Source organism: Engystomops pustulosus, chromosome 2 (genome assembly GCF_040894005.1).
Source record: "Engystomops pustulosus chromosome 2, aEngPut4.maternal, whole genome shotgun sequence".
Lineage (NCBI taxonomy): Eukaryota > Metazoa > Chordata > Amphibia > Anura > Leptodactylidae > Engystomops > Engystomops pustulosus.
Window position 1 is genome coordinate 141,558,435 of NC_092412.1, and position 24,067 is coordinate 141,582,501.

Here is a 24,067-nt window from a genome sequence, read left to right on the forward strand (position 1 = left end):
TCAGCTACAGTTCCTGTAAAATCCATATTTTAAAAAAGGTTGTTTTGACCCTCTTGTGAGAATGAAGACAAAATGTGTTAACAATGTGAGATAGATCTACAATACAGCATGAAAGAAGAGATTGTTGGAAAAGACAATGATGTGTTGCTGCAGCCTGGGACAAGATACTTTAGGTAGAAACAGCAAATGTCTCCCCCCCCCCTTCCCCCTTATGACATCATGCATAATGTCCAAAGTGGGTTTGAAAGTCAAGATCCGACCCCAGCTTCAGCATACTAGATAACGATGCATGCTGGGATCCATGGTACATACTGGGAGGCTGATCACTAATACAAAGAATAGAGGCTGCGGTCCCCACATAGAGAGACCACCCTCCGTGCCCTCAGTGTGCAGAACAGACAATTGCAGCAATATGCTCTATCTACAGCCGACTCCCCTAAAGGGCAGTGTCTCCAATTTTGGTTATCCCTACATTTTAGATATTTTATTAATAAACATTAGGTTTTATTGCCTATTATACTCTCGTACCACTTCCAGTGAATTACCTTTGTAGTAAGAGAGGTGAACAATACCAATATCCCTTTTCCCATGTACAGATAAGCTTCAGAAGTCGTTTTTCAGTTATAAGTAAAGTAATTAACACTTTAGTTATTTGGTTATTAATTAATTTTTATTTTAATTCTGTATCATAATAAAAAAACTTTTTTCCACATCGTCCCCCATGACAGCCCCCTGGAGGTTGCTTCCCCTTCCTCTGTAGGGACAGGAAATTGAGAGTATTAAAAGGCCCCACCCTCAACCTCCCACCAGTGTTTTTCCTGTCCCTACAGGGATAGGGTTGAGAGTAAACCTCTCTCTCCTCCAGGGGGGGTGGAATCTTGTACCCCTCGTGGGTACCTGTTCCCCCGGGGCTTCCCTCGTCCGGCCTCTTTAGGGAGTCCTACTTGGGGTCCTCAGGCTCCGGTTGCCATCGGGCAGTTGCCGGCGGCTCTACGGCTCGTTCACGGGTCCGCGGGTCCACATAGCGCCTCCTCAGTGCGCGACGTCACTTCCGGTTTTGCCAGAACTGACGTCAGAGGTCTCAGCGTCACAGCCTAGGGGACGGGCCACGGAAGATGACGTCAGACGCCGGCAGCATGTATAAGACCGCGGTGTAGTCGCTATCTGCTGAGGTCTATGGGAACAAGATGGCAGAGGAGGCTGAAAATCGTTCCATATCCCTGGGTTCTGTGAGTAGGACGTTTGGCTGAACGCCAATGTTACTGGCACTATATGCTGTGTTTGGGAGTTGGCTTTTTGATTAAGCATCACTCCTGTGTTTTTGTGTTTTTATAATTAGGAGAAGGACATGTTTGTCAAGGAGAAAGTTAGGGAATGTGATAAGGAGAGACCAAAAAAGGCATTGTCTAAACGCTGCCAGATGTGTAATACAAAACTTGATGTGTCATATAAAAAGAGCTTATGCAAGGATTGTTTGGACAAGATATTAATAGAAGAGAAATCTTCATTTATGGATGAATTAAGGGTTGTGATGCATGAGGAGATTAAAGCTTCTAGAAGTCCGCCGCATAAGAAAGTCAGAGGAAATCCTGTATGTGTAGATACTGACGAGGAGCAACCTTCATGTTCATATGAAATGGATATTGAGGAGTCTGATATCATGCAACAATCCGTACCCAATGACCCTAAATATCTTTTTCCAAATGAAGATATGGATGGGCTTATTAAGGCATTAAGAGACACCCTTAATATTGAGGACACAGTAGAAGAAAGGTCAGTAGTTGACGAATTGTTTGGAGGTTTGAGAAGGAAGAAAGTGAGAGTTTTTCCAATCATTGAAAATCTGAAAGATCTTGTTTTGGATGAGTGGAAAGACCCAGAGAGACGTTTAACAATCCCCAAAGAGTTTAGGAACCGTTTATTATTTGACCCTGAGGAGACAAAAATTAACGATAGTGTGCCCAGAGTTGATGTTCCCATTTCCAAAGTTGTCAAAAAAACTGATTTACCCTTTGAGGATTCTACCCAGTTAAAGGATGCTATGGATCGGAAGTCAGACTGTCTGCTTAAAAAAGCATGGGAGGCCTCTATGGCGACTCTTAAAACTAATGTTGCAACTACCTCAGTTTCTCGCACTCTTTTCTTTTGGTTAAGACAGCTTGAGGATCACCTTAGAGACGGTATGTCTAGGGAAGAGATTCTAGATTCCATCCTGCTACTAAAGTCAGCGGACACATCAGCAGAGACTATTTGTTTTTCCGCAAGGGAAGCCGCATTGTCAAATGCAACCAGAAGAGCACTTTGGCTTAAGCAGTGGTCAGGAGATGTGCGTTCTAAGGCTAAGTTGTGTAGCCTTCCTTTTTCTGGGGAGTTTTTGTTTGGCACAGAGCTGGATGATATCCTAGATAAAGCAGCTGACAGTAAGAAAGGGTTTCCGGAAGCGAAGCAACAGACAAAGAAACAGTTTTTTCGTGGCTTTTGCTCAACCAGAGATCAGCAGAAATTTAAGGGCGGAACCAGATCCAGGGAACTGCTAAAGATATCCCAGAAAATATTCTCATGGGCGGAAGAAAATCTTTGCTCGATTTCCGCCATCCATCTGAAGGGCTCAGAAAATGTAGTGGCGGATTATCTCAGCAGATCTCAGATCCTTCCACACGAGTGGAGTCTGAATGAGGAGGTCTTTCAGGAGATCATTTCAAGATGGGGATTACCAGCCATCGATCTGTTTGCCTCAAGAAAGAACTGCAAGGTAGAGAAGTTCTACTCACTAAATCCAAGGGAGGCCCCTTCGGGGCTGGATGGATGCATTCTCACAGGTCTGGAGCCAAGATCTGGTATATGCCTTTCCCCCAATCCCGTTGGTAAGCAAGGTACTGCAGAAGCTGTTGATCAGTCCAGCCAGTCTTATCCTGGTCGCACCCTTCTGGCTGAAGAAGAGTTGGTTCCCAATTCTTCAGAAGTTAGCAGTGGACCTTCCATTTATTCTTCCCGAGAGGCCAGACCTTCTACATCAGGGACCAGTCCTGCATCAGAACCCAGGGTTTCTAAAATTGGCAGCCTGGATCCTGAAAGCGCCTTCTTGAAAACGAAGGGACTATCATATAAGGTAATTAAGACCTTAAAAAATAGTAGGAATCCAGTAACTCATGCCATATAACTTAAAATATGGAAAAAGTTTTGTTCCTGGTCTAAGGATATGCCTAATCAGGATTCTCCTAATGTGTGTCAAATCCTTGATTTTCTACAGGACGGGTTTGAAAAGGGGCTTCGACCTAGCACCTTGAAAGTCCAGGTCTCGGCCCTGAGTGCATTCTATGACACCGCACTTGCAGAACACAGGTGGGTTAAAAGATTTTTCCAGGCCTGTACATGTCTACGTCTCACTGTTAAAGAGTCATCCCCTCAGTGGGATTTATATTTAGTCTTAGACGCCCTAACTGAGAGCCCCTTTGAACCAAATGACTCTAACAACATGCGTCTCTTGACTTTAAAGACTGCCTTCCTTATAGCCATCACATCGGCTAGAAGGTTAAGTGAGTTGCAAGCCTTGTCTATCTGTGAACCCTATTTGTCTATATCTGAGGATAGGATTACGCTTAAGCTTGACAGAAATTTCTTGCCTAAGGTTGTCTCTAATTTCCATAGGAACCAAGAGATTGTCTTACCAACATTTTGCCAGCATCCAAGAAGTCCTATGGAGGAGAAATGGCATCTGTTGGATGTAAGACGTACAGTGCTTAATTATCTTGAAGCATCTGGTCCTTGGAGAAAGGATTTAAATCTGTTTTTCAATTTGCAGGAAAACATAAAGGCAAGAAGGCTTCAAAAACCACAATTGGACGATGGATTACTGAAGCCATTAAAGAATGCTACAAGGTCAAGGGTGTTCCCCTACCGCTTTCAGTCAAAGCCCATTCTACTAGGGCTATGTCTACATCTTGGGCGGAGCGAGGGGGAGCCTCTGTTGAAGAGATTTGTAAAGCTGCCACATGGAGCTCAAATACTACCTTTGTTAAGCACTATAGACTTAATTTTCTAACTTCCAGAGATCTGGCCTTCGGCCGGAAAGTACTTCAGGCTCTGGTCCCTCTCTGACTGGGCATAATTTGGTATGTCTCCAGGGGGCCGTCATGGGGGACGATATGGAAAAAAGGAATTAGTTTCACCGGTAATTCAGTTTCCATAAGTATGTACTGAGCTATTGTTTCTTGCCATATGGCACTTTATTAATTTTTGATCATGGCATAAGACTAGTACTTGCACTTTATTGTGTTCATAGTCTCTATAACAAAGTAATTACAGTTTATTGAGGTATATTTATGAATTTAGAACTGGCATGCACCTCATAACTTTCTTGTTGTAAAGATAATGAAAAGCGGAGGTGACTGTTTGTAGGTTTGTAAATGTTTTTTAAGTGGTTGATTTCCTTTAACCCCCTTCAGGACTCAGCCTATTCTGGCCTTTAAGACACGACCCCATTTTTCAAATCTGCCCTGTGTCACTATAAGTGATTATCGAGAAACAAAAGGGGCGGGACTAGCACTCCTTGAATGTATATGGTCAGGGTCAAAAGTCATACACAAACCAACCAATAATATATTCAAAAGAAGAAAGAAGTATGCTGTAAGACCCAAATTCAAAATATAAACAAATTTATTTGTACCGTGGTACACCACAACACAAAAACACATATAAAAACAATTAAAAAGTGTGAAAAACACACAAACACAATGCAGCAGGAAGACCTAGCATATGGTGATGCTGGTCTTCCTGACAGCCACCAGCTCCCCCTACTCTCAGCGGCCTCTCCTAACTACGTGTATATCATAACAGTATAAACTGAAAAATGATGGCAATACATAAAACCAAGATAGCAAAACCCAAACAAACAACTGTATGAAGGTATGGAGTACTCAATTGATAATAGAGCCAAATCGCTATTTTGAAAGTAAATGATATGAAAAAATGCTCATAGGTCAATGAGGGTATCTACCTGTCATGTAAAGGATCCAAACCAAGGAGAGGTAAGGGGAAGCTGGGGCACAAAGCCTCATGGGGCTTGCTCACTTTGGCACTGATTTTGTTGGCACGTCTTTTCTGTTGACACGTCGTCTTGCACAATTTGGGTCACCCTAATTCATGGTGGTGATTGTTTGTGACCCCCTCATCACTTACTGTACTCAGGGTTAGTAAGTAGCCCATATAACACTTTTGGGATGTATTCATGTATTCGTCATTTTCTTTTCTCTCTTTTTAGCACTTTGGTGTTTAGTTTATCTTTACTAATTTTTTTATGGTACATTAGTCTGCCATTCATACACGGCTTTATTTGTGGGCAGACGGGCCAGTTTTTTGTATACCTTTCACCTGGCATTTACAAGAGTTCCTTTATTCATTTTATGTTATTTAAGTTTTGTATACTTACCGTTTAGGTCATTGCTCCACCTTTTTCTTCTTTTTTGGCTTCTAATTGATGGTCCTCAAGTTTTGCTCCTTCTACCATTTGAAGACATCTGACTACATACAACCCAGGGAATAACTCACTTGGATGTTTTTCTCTCCGAAACTAGTCTTTACCTCAGCACGCACTGGCGGAAAATAATGAAAATTATCAATCTGTAATATAAGGCTGCTATATATTTTGATGATCAGGTTGCTACATATGTGATGTATATCTGTACTTATATAATAATATTGCACATTGTAGTCCGTTTTGTACTTTCTGTGTTCCCCCCTCTCCCCCCCCCCCTCTGTTTCCCTTGCCCCCTCTTTGCAAGTGTATCCACTGGCGTTTTTTGCACAAACACTTTGCACTTTTCATGGTTTTGAGGTTGAGTGTGTGTATGTATGTTCATGGGCCCATGAACGGATGAATGATGACTTTGGCATGTATGTAGTTGTTAGTATGGATTTTGGCTATAATTTCATGAATTTCTGCATTATTCGCCTATCTAGGCTAATGAGATATATTATTAACCCCTTAACGCTGAAGCCACTTTTCACCTTCCTGACACGGCCCATTTTTTAAAATCTGACATGTCTATTTAAGTGGTTATAACTTTGGAACACTTTAACATATCCAGTTGATTTTGAGATTGTTTTTTCGTGACACATTGTACTTCATGTTGGTCAAGAAATTTTATCAATATGTTTGGTATTTATTTATGAAATAAATGGAAATTTGCCAAAAATTTTGAAAAAAACTATGTATTCAAAATTTTCTACTTTTTGGAAAGTTAGTCATATCACTAAAATAACTTGATAACTAACATTTTCCATATGTCTGCTTTAACTTGGCATCATTTTTCAAACATCTTTTCCTTTTTTTTAGGATGTTAGAAAGGCTTATAACTTTAGGTGCAATTTTTCTGATTTTCACGAAAATCATCAAAACCTACTTTTGGAGGGTCAGTTTAGTTAGAAGTGACTTTATAAGGCCTACATGATAGAAACCCCCCACAAATGACACCATTTTAGAAACTACACCCCTCAAAATATTCAAAACAACCTTTGGGAATTTTGTTAACCCTTTGAGCGTTTCATGAGGGTGAAAGATAAATGAAAGTGAAATTACAGAAATGTAATTTTATCTTACAATAGATTCATTGAACACTAAAATTTGCACCTTCACAATGGGTTAAAAAGGAAAATGCATTTTACCATGTTTAAGGAAATTCCTCCTGAGCATGCCAATGCCCATTTTGTCACTGTACCCTTCTGTACGGGCACAGGGGGGCACTTGGAATGGAAAGAGCGTTGTTTCGTTTTTGCAGGGCAAATATGGCTGAAAAAGTTTTCATGTGTCAGGATGCATTTGGAGAGCCATAATGGTACCAAAACAGAGGAAAGCCCCAACAAGAGACACCATTCTGGAAAGTACACCCCTTGGAGAGTTTGGCAAGGTGTAATTTGTGTATTTGCCCAAACAGGTGTTTGATTCAATTAGGCCCCAAAAGGGAAAAAAGGTGAAAATGTTCTCAAAAAAGTCACTTTTACCCCAAATTTTTGTAAGCCACAAGGGATAAAAGATGAAACAACTCCCATAAATGTGTAAAACTATTTCTCCTAAGCACAGAACTGCACCACTTTTGCATATAAAGTGTTGTATGGGTACACAGTGGGGCTCAGAAGGGAAGGAGGAGCTTTGGCCTTTTAGAAGCCAGATTTGACAATCATCCATTACATGTGTCAGGATGCATTTGGAGAGCCCTAGTGGTACCAAAACAGAGGGGAACCCCAACAAGTGTCACTATTTTGGAAAGTGCACCCTTTGGAGAATTTAGCAAGGTGTAATATGTGTATTTTCCCCCACAGGTGTTTGCTTCAATTAGGTCCCTAAAAGGAAAAAGATGGACATTTTCCCAAAAAAGTCACTTTTACGGCTAATTTTTGTATCCCATAAGGCATTAAAGATGAAACAACCCCAAAAAATGTGTACTAGCATTTCTCCCGAGTATAAAATTGCCCCACACATGCAAATAAAATATTGTATGGGTACGCAGTGAAGCTCAGAAGGGAAAGAGGGGCATTGGCCTTTTAGAAGCCAAATTTGACAAACATCCTTTACATGTGTCAGGATGCATTTAGAGAGCCGTAGTGGTACCAAAACAGAGCGGAACCCCAACAAGTGACACCATTTTGGAAAGCACACCCCTTAGAGAATTTAGTAAGGTGTAATATGAGTATTTGTCCATATAGGTGTTTGATTTAATTAGGGCTTAAATAGGACAAAGGTGAACATTTTCTTATAAAGGTCATTGTACCCCTAATTTTTTGTAGCCACAAGGGATAAAAAAAATGTAATAACCCCCCAAAATGTGTAAACCTATTTCTCTTGAGTGTAGAAGTACCCCACATGTGTATATAAAATGTTGTATGGGCGCACAGTAAAAGGAAAGGGGGAGGTTTGCCTTTTAGAAGCCAAATTTGACAGAAATGTTTGACATGCATTTGGAGAGCCCTAGTGGTATAAAACAGATAAGAATCCAAAAAGTGATCCTAATTTTTGAACACACACCCCTTAGAGAATTTTGCAATGTGCAATATATGTATTTGCCCCTACAGGTGAATGATCCAATTAGGCCCTAAACATTAAAAAGGTGAAAATTTTCCTATAAATGTCACTTTACCCCTAATTTATGTAAGCCACAAGGGATAATATATTAAATAACCCCGAAAAAGGTGTAAAACTATTTCTCCTGAGTGTAGAAGTACCCCACATGTGCATATAAAATGCTTTATGGGCGCACAGTAGAGGAAAAGAGGGGTGTTTGTCTTTTAGAGGCCAAATTTGCAAGAAATCCTTCACATGTGTCAGGATACATTTGGAGAGACGTAGTGGTACCAAAACAGAGGAAAACCCGAAAAGTGACCCTAATTGTTGAATGCACACCCCTTGGGGAATTTAGCAAGGTGTAATATGTGGTGTAGGGTAATACACGTGGTGAAATGAGCATTTGAACATACAGGTGGTTTCCAAATACGATGTGCGATGGAGTCCAAGATGGAAATTGCAATTATTTCTGGAACGTTCAGTGCCCGTTATGTGGCGCCCCTTATGAAATAATGTGGAGGGGTATAGGGAGCAACGTGACTTACCAGTTGTTACAATTATTCATTTTACTGAATTCACAACAGGTTGGGCGTGAATTTTGAATGTGTTGCGTATAAGGAGGTAGAATAGACCAGGGGACCATCTAAACTTTTGTCACACTTGGAGTTGTCGCAGGTCTCTTAGTAGTATATAGTGTCCATCCTTAGTATATAGTGTCCATCCTAACTCCTCTTTTGGAACAGACTCTTTATTGAGTCTTACCATTAGAAGCAGCAGAATTCACCGGGAAAATGCTGTCCTGGCAAAATACAGGAACATCTAAACCAGAGGTACAGGGGCCCCGTCCTTCTTGTCCCAATATTAGTTTCCTTATATCTTCCTATTGAAAACGTAGAAATGATACGGCAGGACCTGCACATTGGAACAGCTCGTAAGAGTTGTACAGCGTAATCTGTACAATGTACACGGCCAGCGCTTTTGTACCATATCTTCGTTTTAGTAGGGAAATTATCGCCAAGTGTTGCTCTTATTCACCCTAGCGATGCCCATTGTGACGAATATTGCTGCTTTTAGCTGGACCAAATCGACCAGCCAATAGCGGCAAACATGGACAGAGGGTGGCAACAAAACCCCTCTGAACCACAAGGCACAATTGGTGGCTGTCAGGAACAGCCGCCACTCTGCCCCGATCACCGTGTCTACAGACATGGTGACCGGTATTACTGACGTCATAAGTAAATTCGCTGCTATTGGCTCGTCTGAATTGATGAGCCAATAGCAGCGATAATAAACTGGGGGTGTGTGGGGGGGACATAACCCTTCTGGTCCATGGGGCAGGATGGATGGCTGTTAGGATCAGCTGCCATCTTGCCCCGATCACTGTGTCTGAACCGTGTTGGCAAGTCACTACCCGCCGCACCGTTCTATTACAACGCGCGTTGGGAATAGGCTATACAATCTTTATTTTTTAAGCAATTTAGACAAATAAGGGCTTATTTTTTGCGAGACGCGATGCACTGTAAAAAAAACTTTATTTTAGAGGGTGTTTAGCTTATTGAAGCAATTTTATTAACTTTTTTCGTGTGGAGGAAAATAAAATCATCAATTCTTGTTTTGGATTTTTAGCATTTTTGAGGGGGGGGTTCGCTGTAGCATAACAATAATATATTATCTTTATTCTACGGATCACTACGATTACAGTGATATCTCATTTATATAGTTTTATTTATATTTGTCCAATTTTATTGAAGGAAAACTAGAATAGAAAAAATTGAATTTGTTTTAGTATTGCCATCTTTATAGCGGCATAACTATAGTATTTTTTAGTTGACGGAGCTGGTTGTGAGCTTATTTTTTGCGTGACAAGTTGTTCTTTTCAGTGGTATCATTTTGGCGCTTGTAACTTTTTCGGATCACTTTTTAGAACATTTTTTGTAAAGCAATTTGATAAAAAGTTTTAATTTTTGGCAAGTTTTTTGGGGTTTTTTTTTACCACGTTCACCGAGCGGGTCCAATTATGATTAGGATTTATTGTACAGATTGTTACGGACGCGGCAATACCAAATAAGTGGGGTTTTTTTGTGATTTAGTGTATTTTATACTTTATTACTTGTGTAAAGGGAAATGTGGTGTTTCGGAGGACTTTCACTTTCTTTTATTATTTATTTTTATTTTTAAAAACCTTTATTTATTGTTTTAACTTTTTTTTACAGGTAATGACATCTAAGCTTGAACAAGTGATCTTCTGATCACTTGTTCAAGCTATTTTACAGGTTACACAGTGCAATACAGAAGTATTGCACTGTGTAATGTAAGACACTGAGCATGCTGCGCATGCCCAGTGTCTTACAGCCGGGTCCTGCCAGAAGGCAGGACCCGGCTTCCGGATGAAGATCTCGCAGCCCCGGGCACCGGCAGTCCCGGGGCTGCGATCGGAGCAGCGGACCCCCCCGGTAAGCGCCGCGGGGGGGTCCGATTCCCTTCACCTTGCATTTAAATGCCTCTGACACGCCGCGGTCAGCGCGACCGCGGCGTGTTAGGGGTTAACACCCGCGATCGGAGAAATCTCCGATCGCGGGTGTTAGAGGCAGGTGTCGGCTATAATATATAGCCGACACCCGCAGCTTCTGGCGCCGGCTCCGTTCAGGAGCCGGTGCCAGAAGCATGACGTAATAATACTGCATTTTGCGGGAACGCACCTCCCGCCATGCAGTATTATTACGTCAAATGTCGGGAAGGGGTTAAGCAACAGTTTTTCTGACATAAGTTCATACGTTCTTTAGATGCATAATGTTTAGATGTATATTTGTATACATGGGCTTGGTTTGTCTTATAGTTCTCTTTTACAAATCTTGGTTATATGTATTTATTTATTTATATATTTGTGTTACATTTAGACAGTGGAGTTTAGTTCACTTGAACGTAGTAATCGCATATGATATAGGCTTAGAGCTATTTTTACATACACTTATGTTAGTATACATGCCAACACGCACATAGACACTAGGGGGGGCTGGTTTCCACTTCCCTCTAGATGTTTCACCTGTGCACACACTTTCACTTCAGCTCTTCGCCACACCACTTAGGCAGTTCGCCTTTGGAACAGCTAAGGGACACTGTTTGCAGGGGGAGTGGGAGCCACTTTTTGGCGCATGCGCGGACCCCGCGCGACACTTTTACTAGCTACTTACTGGACTCCCGGTTCGCGACCGGAAGTCACAAGCTCCGGCACCAGAGGGCTTTTGGAGGGACGCCGGACTATAAAGCGGACACCAATATACACCACAGTACCCCTGAGGAAGCCAGTTGGTTGGCGATACGCATGGGGCTTTGTGCCCCAGTTTCCCCTTACCTTTCCTTGGTTTGGATCCTTTACATGACAGGTAGATACCCTCATTGACCTATGAGCATTTTTTCATATTATTTACTTTCAAAATAGCGATTTGGCTCTATTATCAATTGAGTACTCCATACCTTCATACAGTTGTTTGTTTGGGTTTTGCTATCTTGGTTTTATGTATTGCCATCATTTTTCAGTTTATACTGTTATGATATACACGCAGTTAGGAGAGGCCGCTGAGAGTAGGGGGAGCTGGTGGCTGTCAGGAGGACCAGTATCACCATATGCTAGGTCTTCCTGCTGCATTGTGTTTGTGTGTTTTTCACACTTTTTAATTGTTTTTATGTGTTTTTGTGTTGTGGTGTACCACGGTACAAATAAATTTGTTTATATTTTGAATTTGGGTCTTACAGCATACTTCTTTCTTCTTTTGAATATATTACTATAAGTGATTATAGCTCTAGAACGCTTTAACATATCCAGGGGATTTTGAGAGTGTTTTCTCGTGACATATTGTACTTCAATTTAGTTTAAAAAATTGGATGATATTTTTTGTGTTTAGCTATTAAAAAAATGGGAATTTGGCAAATATTTAGAAAAATTCTTTATTTCCAAAGTTCAAAATTATCTACATTTGAAGAAGATAGTAATAGCACCCAAATTAATACATAACTTACATTTCCCAAATGTCTGCCTTATGTTGGCATGGTTTTTTAAGATTCCATATATTTTACTAGAATGTTATGAGGCTCAGAATTTGGGTGGAAAACCACCAAAACATGCTCAACTTTCAATTTACTATGAATCGTAAATTACCCCATTATGGAAACTACACACCTCAACTTATGAAAAAGCACTTTTAAGAAGTTTTTTTTAACCCTTTATGTGTTTTATTTGGGTTAAAATAAAATAGAGGTGCAGTCTAAAAATTGTAATATTTTTTGACAATACATTCATACATTTGGGTGAAAAATTAAACATTCACAATGGACTAAAAGAAAAAAGGCTCCACAAAGTTTGATATCCAATCAAAATTTTACCATCACCATCTTTTCAGATGCACAACTTTTTTATTTTTCGGCTGGCGAATCTGGTTGAGGGCTTATATGCAAGGGCTTATATGCAAGAAGAGTTGTTTTTTTTAGTGGTCTTATGTTAGAGTGCGTAACTTTCTTTGATCACTTTTTAGAGCATTGTTTAAGGGTATTGTTGGGGGGGGGGGCTTGGGTTCGCAGTGTTTACCATGTGGGCCCAGTAACAATTCTGTTTTATTATACAGATTGTTACAGACTCGTCGATACCAAATATGTTTTGGTATGTGTGTTTTTTTGTGTTTATTAAGTGTTTGTATAGGAATGTGTTATATTTTGGCCTTATATATATATATATTTTTTTAATGTTTTAAACTTTTTTACTTTACACAAACTTGAACTTGAACCAGCGTCCCACATAGCTGTACTATTACGTCCATGTGCGCTTAGGGGTTAATAGGAACTAGCGTCCCTCAATTATATCCACGTTTTTACTGTCCCTCTCATGGTCACAATTGTGGGACACAACAACAACAACAGAAATCTGGCCTTGGATAACCACTGCTAGCACAGAGCCACACAAGGCCATCCGTCCATCCCAACTGTGATGATCTGATACCATCAGATGACAGATTGAAAACTATACACACATCTGCATAGTAAACTCCCCATGGGACCTGGTTATATCTTTCTTGCAGTTTCAGATGATTAAGATGAGAATATTGGTCAAAAATGCTACAATAAGTCTTGAGTATGATTAGGCCTTATGTTTTCTGTGCTTTTGTTCTACCCTCCAAGTGGGCCTCATTGTGAGAGAACAGAAACCATTTTTTGTATGTGTTCTCCATTCTTGACTTCACATTCCTGTATTATCTGCAAGCTACATCTGTGTATAGAGCCTTCAAATGCGCAGGCGTGGGGACAGTAACACCCGGCCGGCCACGCCTTCCACTCACCTGGCCGCGCACTGTATAAAGCCCTGTAGATTATAGCAAAGATATAAATATTTGTTTTGTCTATATCATGAATAGTGCTAATGGTGTTTAGTCCGAGTTGCCAGATGTAAGGAAAGTCCAGCACCCAAGAATTACTTATAGTTCCAGAACTTGATAAAGTAGATAGAGAAACATGACCCGCAACCAGATGATTGGAATTGCTCTTCAGGTGTGTTGCTTCATGAGCACCCAAACACCTGTGGCACATCCACATGTAGAAACTACAAGGACAGTTACAGAAAAAGATTGGAGGACACAGACACAGCTGAACATGAACCTCTGTTTCTGTATGCCATGGACAATGTTGATCTTACCACTTGTAGCATGTTGGGGAAAGATTGTGATCATAATGTTTTTTATGGGCTATGCACAATTGTTTGTTTCCTAAAGAAATCTGTGACAGTATTCTTTACACTATGAATAATAGTAGTCAGATGATAGGTAGGATGACACATTCTTATACCCAAGCCCCACCAATTGGTTTCGCATGGATTGTACACGATTTCTATATTGTTATGTTGTTGGTCTATATATGTGTATATAGATATACCCCTCCTTAGTGCAAATAAAGGGGAATCATCTTGTGGCCATGTTCTTACCATGATAAACACCAGAATGGAACCCAGACAGACCCTCTTATAAATCAATAGAGTCTCCTATGTACTGCTGGGGCATCTTGTGCGAACTCCTTATAGCCAGCATGGTTAGCAGAATAAACAATTTCACACATGATTTGCATCATGAAAAAGTTTATTATTTGCGAACAAAGTTTCACATATTGTTACGTCTCAGCCAAAGTTGTTATCAAACAAAAAAGCAGCCAAAGGAAAGGATGACAGTTAATAAATGTATTAGCGCTAAGCACCAGGGTACCAATGCAGCATAAGTGTTTACTAAAAACCATGTGGTTAAAATGTTACCTTATGTGTACACCTAACTACGGTATATGCTATCTCTTCCTGACCCATTGCAGTTCATAAAGATAGTCACAAATATTCTGTGATTAGAGGGATTTAGATGGCTGCCCATATGCACCTAATGGGGATCCACCATTGCATCCATCAACTGGTAGAGACTTGAGCAGGTCATATGGTGGCAGAGTTTCATTGAAACTGTTTAACCTTGAGAAACATTAAGAATTATCTCTTACTTTTGGAATTAGGTAAATGGAAACTTATACTTACTGTTTGCTTTTGCTTTAATAAGCATGTTAATGACATTACATCAGCGTTCACTTCACAAAATATCAAATAAGTTACAGTTCAGATAGTAAATCTCTTTGGCATGGTGACATTTTTGGGAAGTGATCCAGATTATATATATATCACAGAGACTGAAGGCAGATGCACAATGAGAGTGCTTGTACAGCATAGATTTTAGATGCCAGTGAGATCAGATGCAAAAGGGTTTCAGCGGATCTACTGAAATTCCTGTTTTCACTTCAGTCTATAGGTAAACAAACACTAATTATGATGAGAGCTATACAAATCTGCTGAAGTGGAGCAACAACACTTTTCTTTTATTATTGTGTGTCTATATTTTAGTTTATAATATCCTAACATTTTGTGTACACAGCTTCAATGCAAATATATACAAGTCAGTGGAATGAGCGCTAAACTGTGCTTAGTACTCTCCACCTCTTCCATTGTTACAACCGCTAACACTGATTGGAGAAGCGTACTAAGGATGCCTCTCCAACCAGTGTCAAAGGAGTAGGGGTTTCAGAGTCCTGAGGGATCTCCTGTGTCCTGGGAAATTAGGTGAAAAGAACAGTATGATCATTAACCATTACAGCCAGGTTCTGTAAGAGGCATATGCTGCCAAACATGCTGCTGCTTCACACAATTCCGACAGACCTGCCGGTCCAGGCAAGCCAGGTATACCAGGTTCTCCTGCAGCACACTCGGGGCCTCTTCTGATGCTTCACGCAGATCCTCTTCCTTCTCTTCACATGTAACTATTATGCGTCAGTGTAGCTACAACTGCTAGCATCATAGTGTGCACATGGATGCATCTCTGCCCCTTCTGTTACCCATAAAGAGGAGAAGGAAGAGGAGCCACATGGAGCATCGGAAGGTGAGTATGTAAGTTTATTATTTTTATACACTTGTGGCATTTGACACTGTCCCTCATAGACGACTGATGGGTAAAATAAGGTCTAGTGGTTTGGAAGGAATCATTTGCAATTGGATTGAAAACTGGCTGAAGGATCGTATCCAGAGAGTTGTGGTCAATGATTCCTACTCGGAATGGTCACCAGTTATGAGTGGTGTACCCCAGGTATCCCTGGGTGTTTGGTCATCCACTTGGCAAATGAGGTTCAATGTGGATGTGGATCAATGTAAGGTTATGCACCTGGGTACTAATAATCCACAGGCAACATAAACTCACTGGCCACTTTATTAGGTACACCATGCTAGTAACGGGTTGGACCCCCTTTTGCCTTCAGAACTGCCTCAATTCTTCGTGGCATAGATTCAACAAGGTGCTGGAAGCATTCCTCAGAGATTTTGGTCCATATTGACATGATGGCATCACACAGTTGCCGAAGATTTGTCGGCTGCACATCCATGATGCGCATCTCCCGTTCCACCACATCCCAAAGATGCTCTATTGGATTGAGATCTGGTGACTGTGGAGGCCATTTGAGTACAGTGAACTCATTGTCATGTTCAAGAAACCAGTCTGAGATGATTTCAGCTTTATGACATGGCGCATTATCCTGCTGAAAGTAGCCATCAGATGTTGGGTACATTGTGGTCTTATAGGGATGGACATGGTCAGCAACAATACTCAGGTAGGCTATTGCGTTGCAACGATGCTCAATTGGTACCAAGGGGCCCAAAGAGTGCCAAGAAAATATTCCCCACACCATGACACCACCACCACCAGCCTGAACTGTTGATACAAGGCAGGATGGATCCATGCTTTCATGTTGTTGAGGCCAAATTCTACCATCTACCATCCAAATGTCACAGAGAAATCGAGACTCATCAGACCAGGCAACGTTTTTCCAATCTTCTACTGTCCAATTTCTATGAGCTTGTGCAAATTGTAGCCTCAGTTTCCTGTTCTTAGCTGAAAGGAGTGGCACTCGGTGTGGTCTTCTGCTGCTGTAGCCCATTTGCCTCAAAGTTCGACTTACTGTGCATTCAGAGATGCTCTTCTGCCTACCTTGGTTGTAACGGGTGGCGATTTAAGTCACTGTCTGCCCATTCTCCTCTGACCTCTGGCATCAACAAGTCATTTTCCGCCCACAGAACTGCCGCTCACTGGATGTTTTTTCTTTTTCGGACCATTCTCTGTATACCCTAGAGATGGTTGTGCGTGAAAATCCCAGTAGATCAGCAGTTTCTGAAATACTCAGACCAGCCCTTCTGGCACCAACAACCATGCCACGTTCAAAGGCACTCAAATCACCTTTCTTCCCCATACTGATGCTCGGTTTGAACTGCAGGAGATTGTCTTGACCATGTCTACATACCTAAATGCACTGAGTTGCCGCCATGTGATTGGCTGATTAGAAATTAAGTGTTAACGAGCAGTTGGACAGGTGTACCTAATAAAATGGCCGGTGAGTGTATGTCCTTGGGGAAGTAAATCTGGGAGAGTCCCTTGTTGAGAAGGACCTGGGGTACTAGTAGATAAATTGAATAACAGCATGCAATGTCAAACAGCTGCCTGTAAAGCCAGAAGGATCTTGTCATGTTTCAAAAGTGGTTTGGACTCTAGGTATAGAGATGTAATATTGCCACTGTACAAGGCATTGGTTCAGCCTCACCTGGAATATGCTGTCCAGTTCTGAGCACCGGTCCATATAAAGGATGCCCTGGAGCTGGTGAGGGTTCAACGTAGAGCCACAAAAATGATAAGGGGTATGGAGGGTCTCAGTTATGAGTAAAGTTTAAAACAACTAGATGAGGTGAGGGGGCACTGTCTGGAGAAATCAAGGTTTAATCACCAGAGGCAACAGGGCTTTTTTACTATGAGAACTGTCAACTGCCACAGTAGGAACAGCAGAGAGCTTCAAAAAGGGTCTAGATGCCTTGTTACGCCTAAATTAAAAAAAGCTTTAAAATTGTACAAATGAGCCTTAGGGGCTTCAGGCTGCAATTAACACCTATGGAGCCCGGAGCTCCTCAGCCTCATTTGCATATTTTTATATCCTCTTTTTGTAAAAATCAGGCATAAGAAACTAAAAGAAGAGTGGATCCTGCCAGAGGGGGCATACACCAGTATGCCAGTGTGCTTGGTTTACAATACTTCTTCCTGGTAGTAGATGTTCTTTAATGTCTACTAGAATATTATCAGGCAATAAACATCGAAAAGCACAACAATAGCAGAAAAAAACTACACCCCAACTTGATTTATTCTTTGTTTACGCATAATTCTTTCAATTATTTATAAAATAATCATTTACATAGATTTACAGTTAGAGGAACAGAAAAATAAGGCCATTGTGGTATAGTATAGTCCATCCATTGAGCTATGAACAGCTAAAGTATTGTGAATTGGAAATACAACACAAACACACTTAAATTACAGTTTAACAAACATGAACTTTGGTTAAAGGGCCTTACCTACAATTTTGTTGGAACAAAAATGGTAAAGGAGAGGGGAGGGATGAGTCAAATTGGTATAATGTGCAGAATATAGAAGAAAAGGAGACATCATACTAAAGGAAATCTGCCATCAAAATCAAGCATGATGGACCAAGAATACTTAGTCATAGATCCAGGAATTGTGACTGTGGTAATCATTTTATATTTGTTATCCATGGCCTCCTTCCTTCTAAAATCTACTTTTAAAATTAAGTTAATTAGCCTGAGGAGCTCCCCTAGCCCCTCTGTGATCTGGCTTTACAGACTGTTTAATTGATCCCCCCCCCCCTTTCCATGCTCCCTCACCACTTGTGCAGTGAGCACTTAGTGCTGTAATCTAAGTGCTGAGAGAGCAGGGGGGGGGGGGAGGTAAGACAGTGTGTCAGCATGTGAAGCAAAATCACAGTGGCAAGAGTAGCCTAGTACCATAATTGTAAAAGTTGATTTTAGGAGGAAGGAAGCCATGAATAACAAATATAAAAAGGCTACCACAGTCACAGTGTCTGGATCTATGAGTAGGTGTCCCTGATTAATCATGATAGATTTTGATGGTAGATTTCCTTTAAAATAGATATAAATGACAATGGGGATTAATGAAGAACACTTGACATTTGACCTCCTATAATGCAGACTTCAGTAGACTAACCTTCCATCTCATAAAACGTACTTGAGGATATGCATCTCTAAAATGCAGACATCAGGTCAATGAGCATCTCTGTCTCATCACATCCCCTAGGATTAAAAGTATTGGAATAATAGCTACTAGTTATATTTTAAGGACACATGTTTGATACTTAAACTTTGTGAAAATGTCCTACATTCGATGAGACTGTGTCATGTGTGCAAACACAACAATGCAAGTAACAACACTCAACATAAAGGGAACCAATCTGGGGAGGATCCTTCATTCCACAAGAAGCTTGATTCTAGTAGCAGATGTAGAAAGTGAATTCCAGAAGGGGCTATTATAATCATACAGCCCAGGACCCATGGCAGTCTTAAACCATCTTTGGACATAAACACTGCAAATGGAAAGTAGCTGCAGATTGTAAGCTTTAAAGAAATACAGTACATGCTTCATGCTTCCCACAAAGAAAACAGAGAAATGCAATTTTGACATTAAAGCACATTAAACATAGAAATGCAAAAGAATGCAGGTATCTAGATCCCTTAACTTGGAAGCAAGTGTAAAAAACACTCAGAAGGAAACCACATCAAGACGAACAGACATTAAGAAAGTCCAAAATGTTCTATAAATGCAGGACAAACACAAAGCAGATCGACAACAAACACACTGTAATAGAGTTGCTAGAAACATGTTTCACAAGAAACCTAGACACTGTATTAGACACCTCTAAATACAGAACACAAAGACAGGGAAATGAATAACATCACATGGAAAATGGATGAAACAATCGTATGATGTTATTACACATAACGCAAACAGAAGAGACAAATAATACACAACTTAATACAACATGGAACACACACATAGGACAACATAGAGACAGACACAACAAGATGTGCACAAATACAACTACCAGAAGACAAAATAAAGATGCTCAGAGAAAAGCGAACTAGAATGTGACACAATCACATCAAGGTAGGAGAAATCTCACCAATAAAATCTGATATGCAGTCCAGCCAATACACATGGATGGCTCAGTAAGGCTGCTGTGTTGCTGGGGAAACCCTTAGTAACCTGATTGGACATGTCTGCTGCAGGTTCATTTGCATCAGTTCTGATACATCTTTCACTGTCGGTTATGTCATTTGTAATGAAATGCCTGGATTAGATTAGATTAGAGGACAGGAGAATGGAGGATGAAGAACTGTAAACCAAGCACACTTATATGCTAGTGTGTGCCCCTCTGGCAGGATCTGCTCTTCTTTAAGCTTTTTATGCCTAAGCCTCCGGGGTCCATAGCTGTTAACGGAGATTTGGGCCCCTCTTGCTCATTTGCATAATTTTAAAAGCCCTTTTTTGTAAAAACCAGAACAGTAGAAGCTAAAAGAAGAGCAGATCTGGCCAGGGTAGCACACACCAGTATGTCAGTGGGCTTGGTTTATTGGTTTACAATCCTTGATCCTGATGGCAGATGTCGTTTGAAGAAAAACTTGAGTTGTGCTGACATTACAACATAAAACAAAGTACTGTACATCTCCATTGTGCGGATGTTGTGTCCAATACTGGTGATTTATAATGAATTTATACTTACTAGGCTTTGTGCCGTAATGAGCATTTGCCGACAGATCTTTAATTCTATAACATGAAAGGCTATTCTATTAAAAAGGTCACACATATTATTAAAAGTTTCTCAACTGTGAAGGCAATAGAAAGCATTACTGGAATAAACCTAATTTTTTCACATTTATTTATGTACTTCCTTCAGTAAACAAGGTGTCTGTGACCTGTCTGTGTCAAATAACCAACATTACATATGGCCAAATGAAAGCCAAAGAAAAAAAAGCAAAACCAGTCAAGACAATATATATTTCATTTTTTTAAACAAAATTCAGACCAAATGCCGTCATTGAGGTCTGCCGTATCAGACACAGATACATATTGCTTAATGCATGTCCACTGGTGGGTACAAATCTGTGACATCCTCCAAAGCCAAAACAGAAGTCAGATACATCCTCAAATATCCGAAGAATGTGTAAAAGAAAGGATAGTGTTGAGGTCAGGATTTAGGAGGAAAGTGGTTGATAGTCCATGTTCACTGATTTTAAAATGACAACAAATTCTAGAAATTCTTTCTTGTTCCTCCCAAAGTTACTGGTTCTGATGCTCACAATAACCTCCTCTCTGCTGTAAGGACCCATTGGGTTGGTCTACTTGGGGTGAAGGTCCATTCAGCAGGTAATTGGCTCCATTTGATGTTATTCTGAAATGTTCAGTTCATCTCCTGTGTCCTGGGGAATTACGTGAAAAGAACAGTATGATCATTAACCTTTGATGGTGCCAGGTTCTGTCAGAGAAGCCGGGGCATAAGCAGATGCTGCCAAACATGCTGCTGCTTCACAGAATCCTGGCAGACCTGCTGGTCCAGGCAAGCCAGGTCTACCAGGTTGTCCTGCAGAACCCTCGGGGCCTCTTTCCCCATCTTTTCCATTAATGGCCTGACCAGGAATGCCAGGAAGACCTTAAAAAGAGAAAATAATCTATTATTAGCGACTCACAAGTCTTTGTTCTAAATAATTGTTGTTTATAAATGTAAAATAACACCCGTAAGGTATAAATTACTGACTGAGATTAAAATGTAAAGTCAGAAGGGAAAGTAGAACAAAATCTGATCAAACAACATCTGTTCCAGTCTCACCTGGAATTCCAGGGGGTCCAGGAAGACCTTGGTGTCCACGGCCTGTTTCTCCCCGGTCTCCCTTCTCTCCACGTTTACCTGGAAGAAATCAGCAAAGCCTTTAACTTCAGGCAAATATAGAACCCTATTTCACATAGCAGTCTAGTACTTTCTGAACTGCAACCTATGAGCTTTCCTCCTGTGATTTCCTATTAATAAATAAAAGCACAAGTAGAACACTGCTGAAATAACCATACTAAGAAATGAATACATCTACCCCCCCCCCTTACTTTTACTGATAAGGCAGAAACACAGAGAAGCATTCAAGAAGATTAATTATAAATATTCATGACATTTATTAATTAATTCGTTTATTTTAATTGGTTCAATTAAAGTGCATATTTTTTTTAGCTAATTCTAGCTACACAACTATACATACCTTTGGGTCCTGTATTTCCAATTTGGCCCATAACTCCTATAATGCCAGGTATACCCCGAGGTCCATATGGTCCATGTGGTCCTTGTTCTCCAGGTGGACCTGGTGGTCCAGGAGGTCCAGGTGGTCCCATCATTCCAGCTCCACCAAGGGCTGCTCTCTTAGCACTTACAGCTACAGCTGCTAATTGCTCTATATACAAAATTTTAAAATGTTTTTGAAATAACAAACAAAAAAATGCAGGATTATGGAGAGATGCAGGTTACTGTGAGACAAGTAATTGGCAGATGTGACTTTAGCGCCCTCACACTCCATTACTCACCGATACATACACTAATAAATCTATAGGTAACTTGTCATAAAGATAAATTACTAGAAGAATACTCAAGCCTGCAAAACTATATACAAAAAACAAAACTTTTCACACAGTTTCATGTTCTGCTAAAATAAGTGACATTTGTCAAAAATAGGAAAGGGCTGAATGCAAGTTTTTTACTTTGAGAGCCTACCTTTTGCCACATTTCAGGATTCACACAAAGATATAAAATTGTAATTTTTTGGTGAAGAATCAACAACAAGAGGGACAAAATTGTGAAGCAGAATGACATTTATTGGATATTTTAAACTTTTGTGAAAAATAATAAACTGAAAAATTTTAAAATAGGGCATGCAATATTATTCGGTCCCTTTTACGTTAATACTTTGTAGCTCCACCTTTTGCTGCGATTACAGCTGCAAGTTGCTTGGGGTATCAGGTCTCTATCAGTTTTGCACATCAAGAAACTGAAATTCTTGTCCATTTTTCCTTGTAAAACAGCTCGGGCTCAGTGAGGTTGGATGGAAATTGTTTGAGAACAGCAGTAGTTAGCTTTCCACAGATTTTCAATTGGATGCAGGTCTGGACTTTGACTTGGCCATTCTAACACCTCAATATGTTTTATTGTAGATTTAGCTTTATGTTTGGGATCATTGTCTTGTTGGAAGATAAAGCTCCGTCCCAGTCTCAGGTCTTTTGCAGACTCCAACTGGTTTTCTTTCAGAATGGTCCTGTATTTGGCTCTATCCATCTTCCCATCAGTTTTAATAATTTTACCTGTCCCTGCTGAAGAAAATCAGGCTCAAATCATGATGCTGCCACCGCCATGTTTGACAGTAGGGATGGTGTTCAGGGAGATGAGCTGTATTGCTTTTGTGGCCAGAAAGTTTGATTTTGGTTTAATCTGACCATAGCACCTTCTTCCACATGTGTTGGTGTGTCTCCCAGGCGGCTTGTGGCAATCTTTAAACAAGACTTTTTATGGATATCTTTGAGAAATGGCTTACTTCTTGCCAATCTTCCATAAAGGACAGATTTGTGCAGTGTCCCTAGACACAGTCTCCCACCTCAGCTGTAGATCTCTGCAGTTGATCCAGAGTGATCATGGACCTCTTGGCTGCATCTCTGATCAGTCTTCTCCTTGTTAATGAAAGTATAGAGTGACGGTCGGGTCCTAGTAGATTTGCAGTGGTCTGCTACTCCTTCCATTTCAATAGGATCTTGTGCAGTGCTCATTGGGATGTTTAATTGTTTAATGTTTGGGAAATGCTTTTGTATCCAAATCTGGCTTAAAACTTCTCCACAACAGTATCACAGACCTGCCTGGTGTGTTCCTTGGTCTTCATGATGCTCTTTGTGCTATAAACAGAACTCTGAGACTATCACAGAGCCGGTCTATTTATACAGAGACTTGATTATACATAGGTGGATTATATTTATCATCAATCATTTAGGACAACATTGGGTCATTTAGAGATCCTCAATGAACTTCTGGAGTGAGTTAGCTGCACTGAATGTAAAGGGGCCGAATGATATTGCATGTCCCACCTTTTAGTTTTTTAGTTTTTACAAACGTTTAAAATATCCAATACATTTTGTTCCACTTCACAATTGTTTCCCACTTGTTGTTTCTTTAAAAAAAAAATTTATACATTTATGTTTCAAGCCTGAAATGTGGCAAAAGGTAGAAAAGTTCAAGGCACTGTAGTTTCCTGTGTGATGTGTTTCATGTGACCCCGTTTCTTGCTGGTTTTCATCAGATAGAGACGGCTATGTGGTCATTACTTGGCCCCCCATATCCACTCCCATATTAGTGGTTGTAGGGTTGTGCGGATATATATGGGGTAGGTTAAATATGATATGGGAGTGGTTATGATGGATGGGGCATGGAGACAGTAATGACTGCACGCCCTCTCCATCTGTGAGAAGCCATGGAATGTCATAGGAACACATGCTTTCTGTCGGCGAACAGGAAACTTTATCAGGGTAG

At 40.5% G+C, this 24,067-nt stretch overlaps 1 protein-coding gene across 1 annotated transcript in view; it reads right to left on the reverse strand.

Annotated features, from left to right (window-relative positions):
* Positions 1–17,773: 17,773 nt before the first annotated feature.
* Positions 17,774–24,067, reverse strand: part of COL9A2 (collagen type IX alpha 2 chain) — a 58,253-nt gene continuing 51,959 nt past the window's right edge. The window contains exons 30-32 of the mRNA XM_072136729.1: positions 21,765–21,953; positions 21,347–21,424; positions 17,774–21,169 (exon numbers count right to left, since the gene is read on the reverse strand). Coding sequence (XP_071992830.1) covers positions 20,973–21,169; positions 21,347–21,424; positions 21,765–21,953 — 464 coding nt within the window. The 3' untranslated portion in view covers positions 17,774–20,972. The remainder of the gene's footprint in view (positions 21,170–21,346; positions 21,425–21,764; positions 21,954–24,067) is intronic.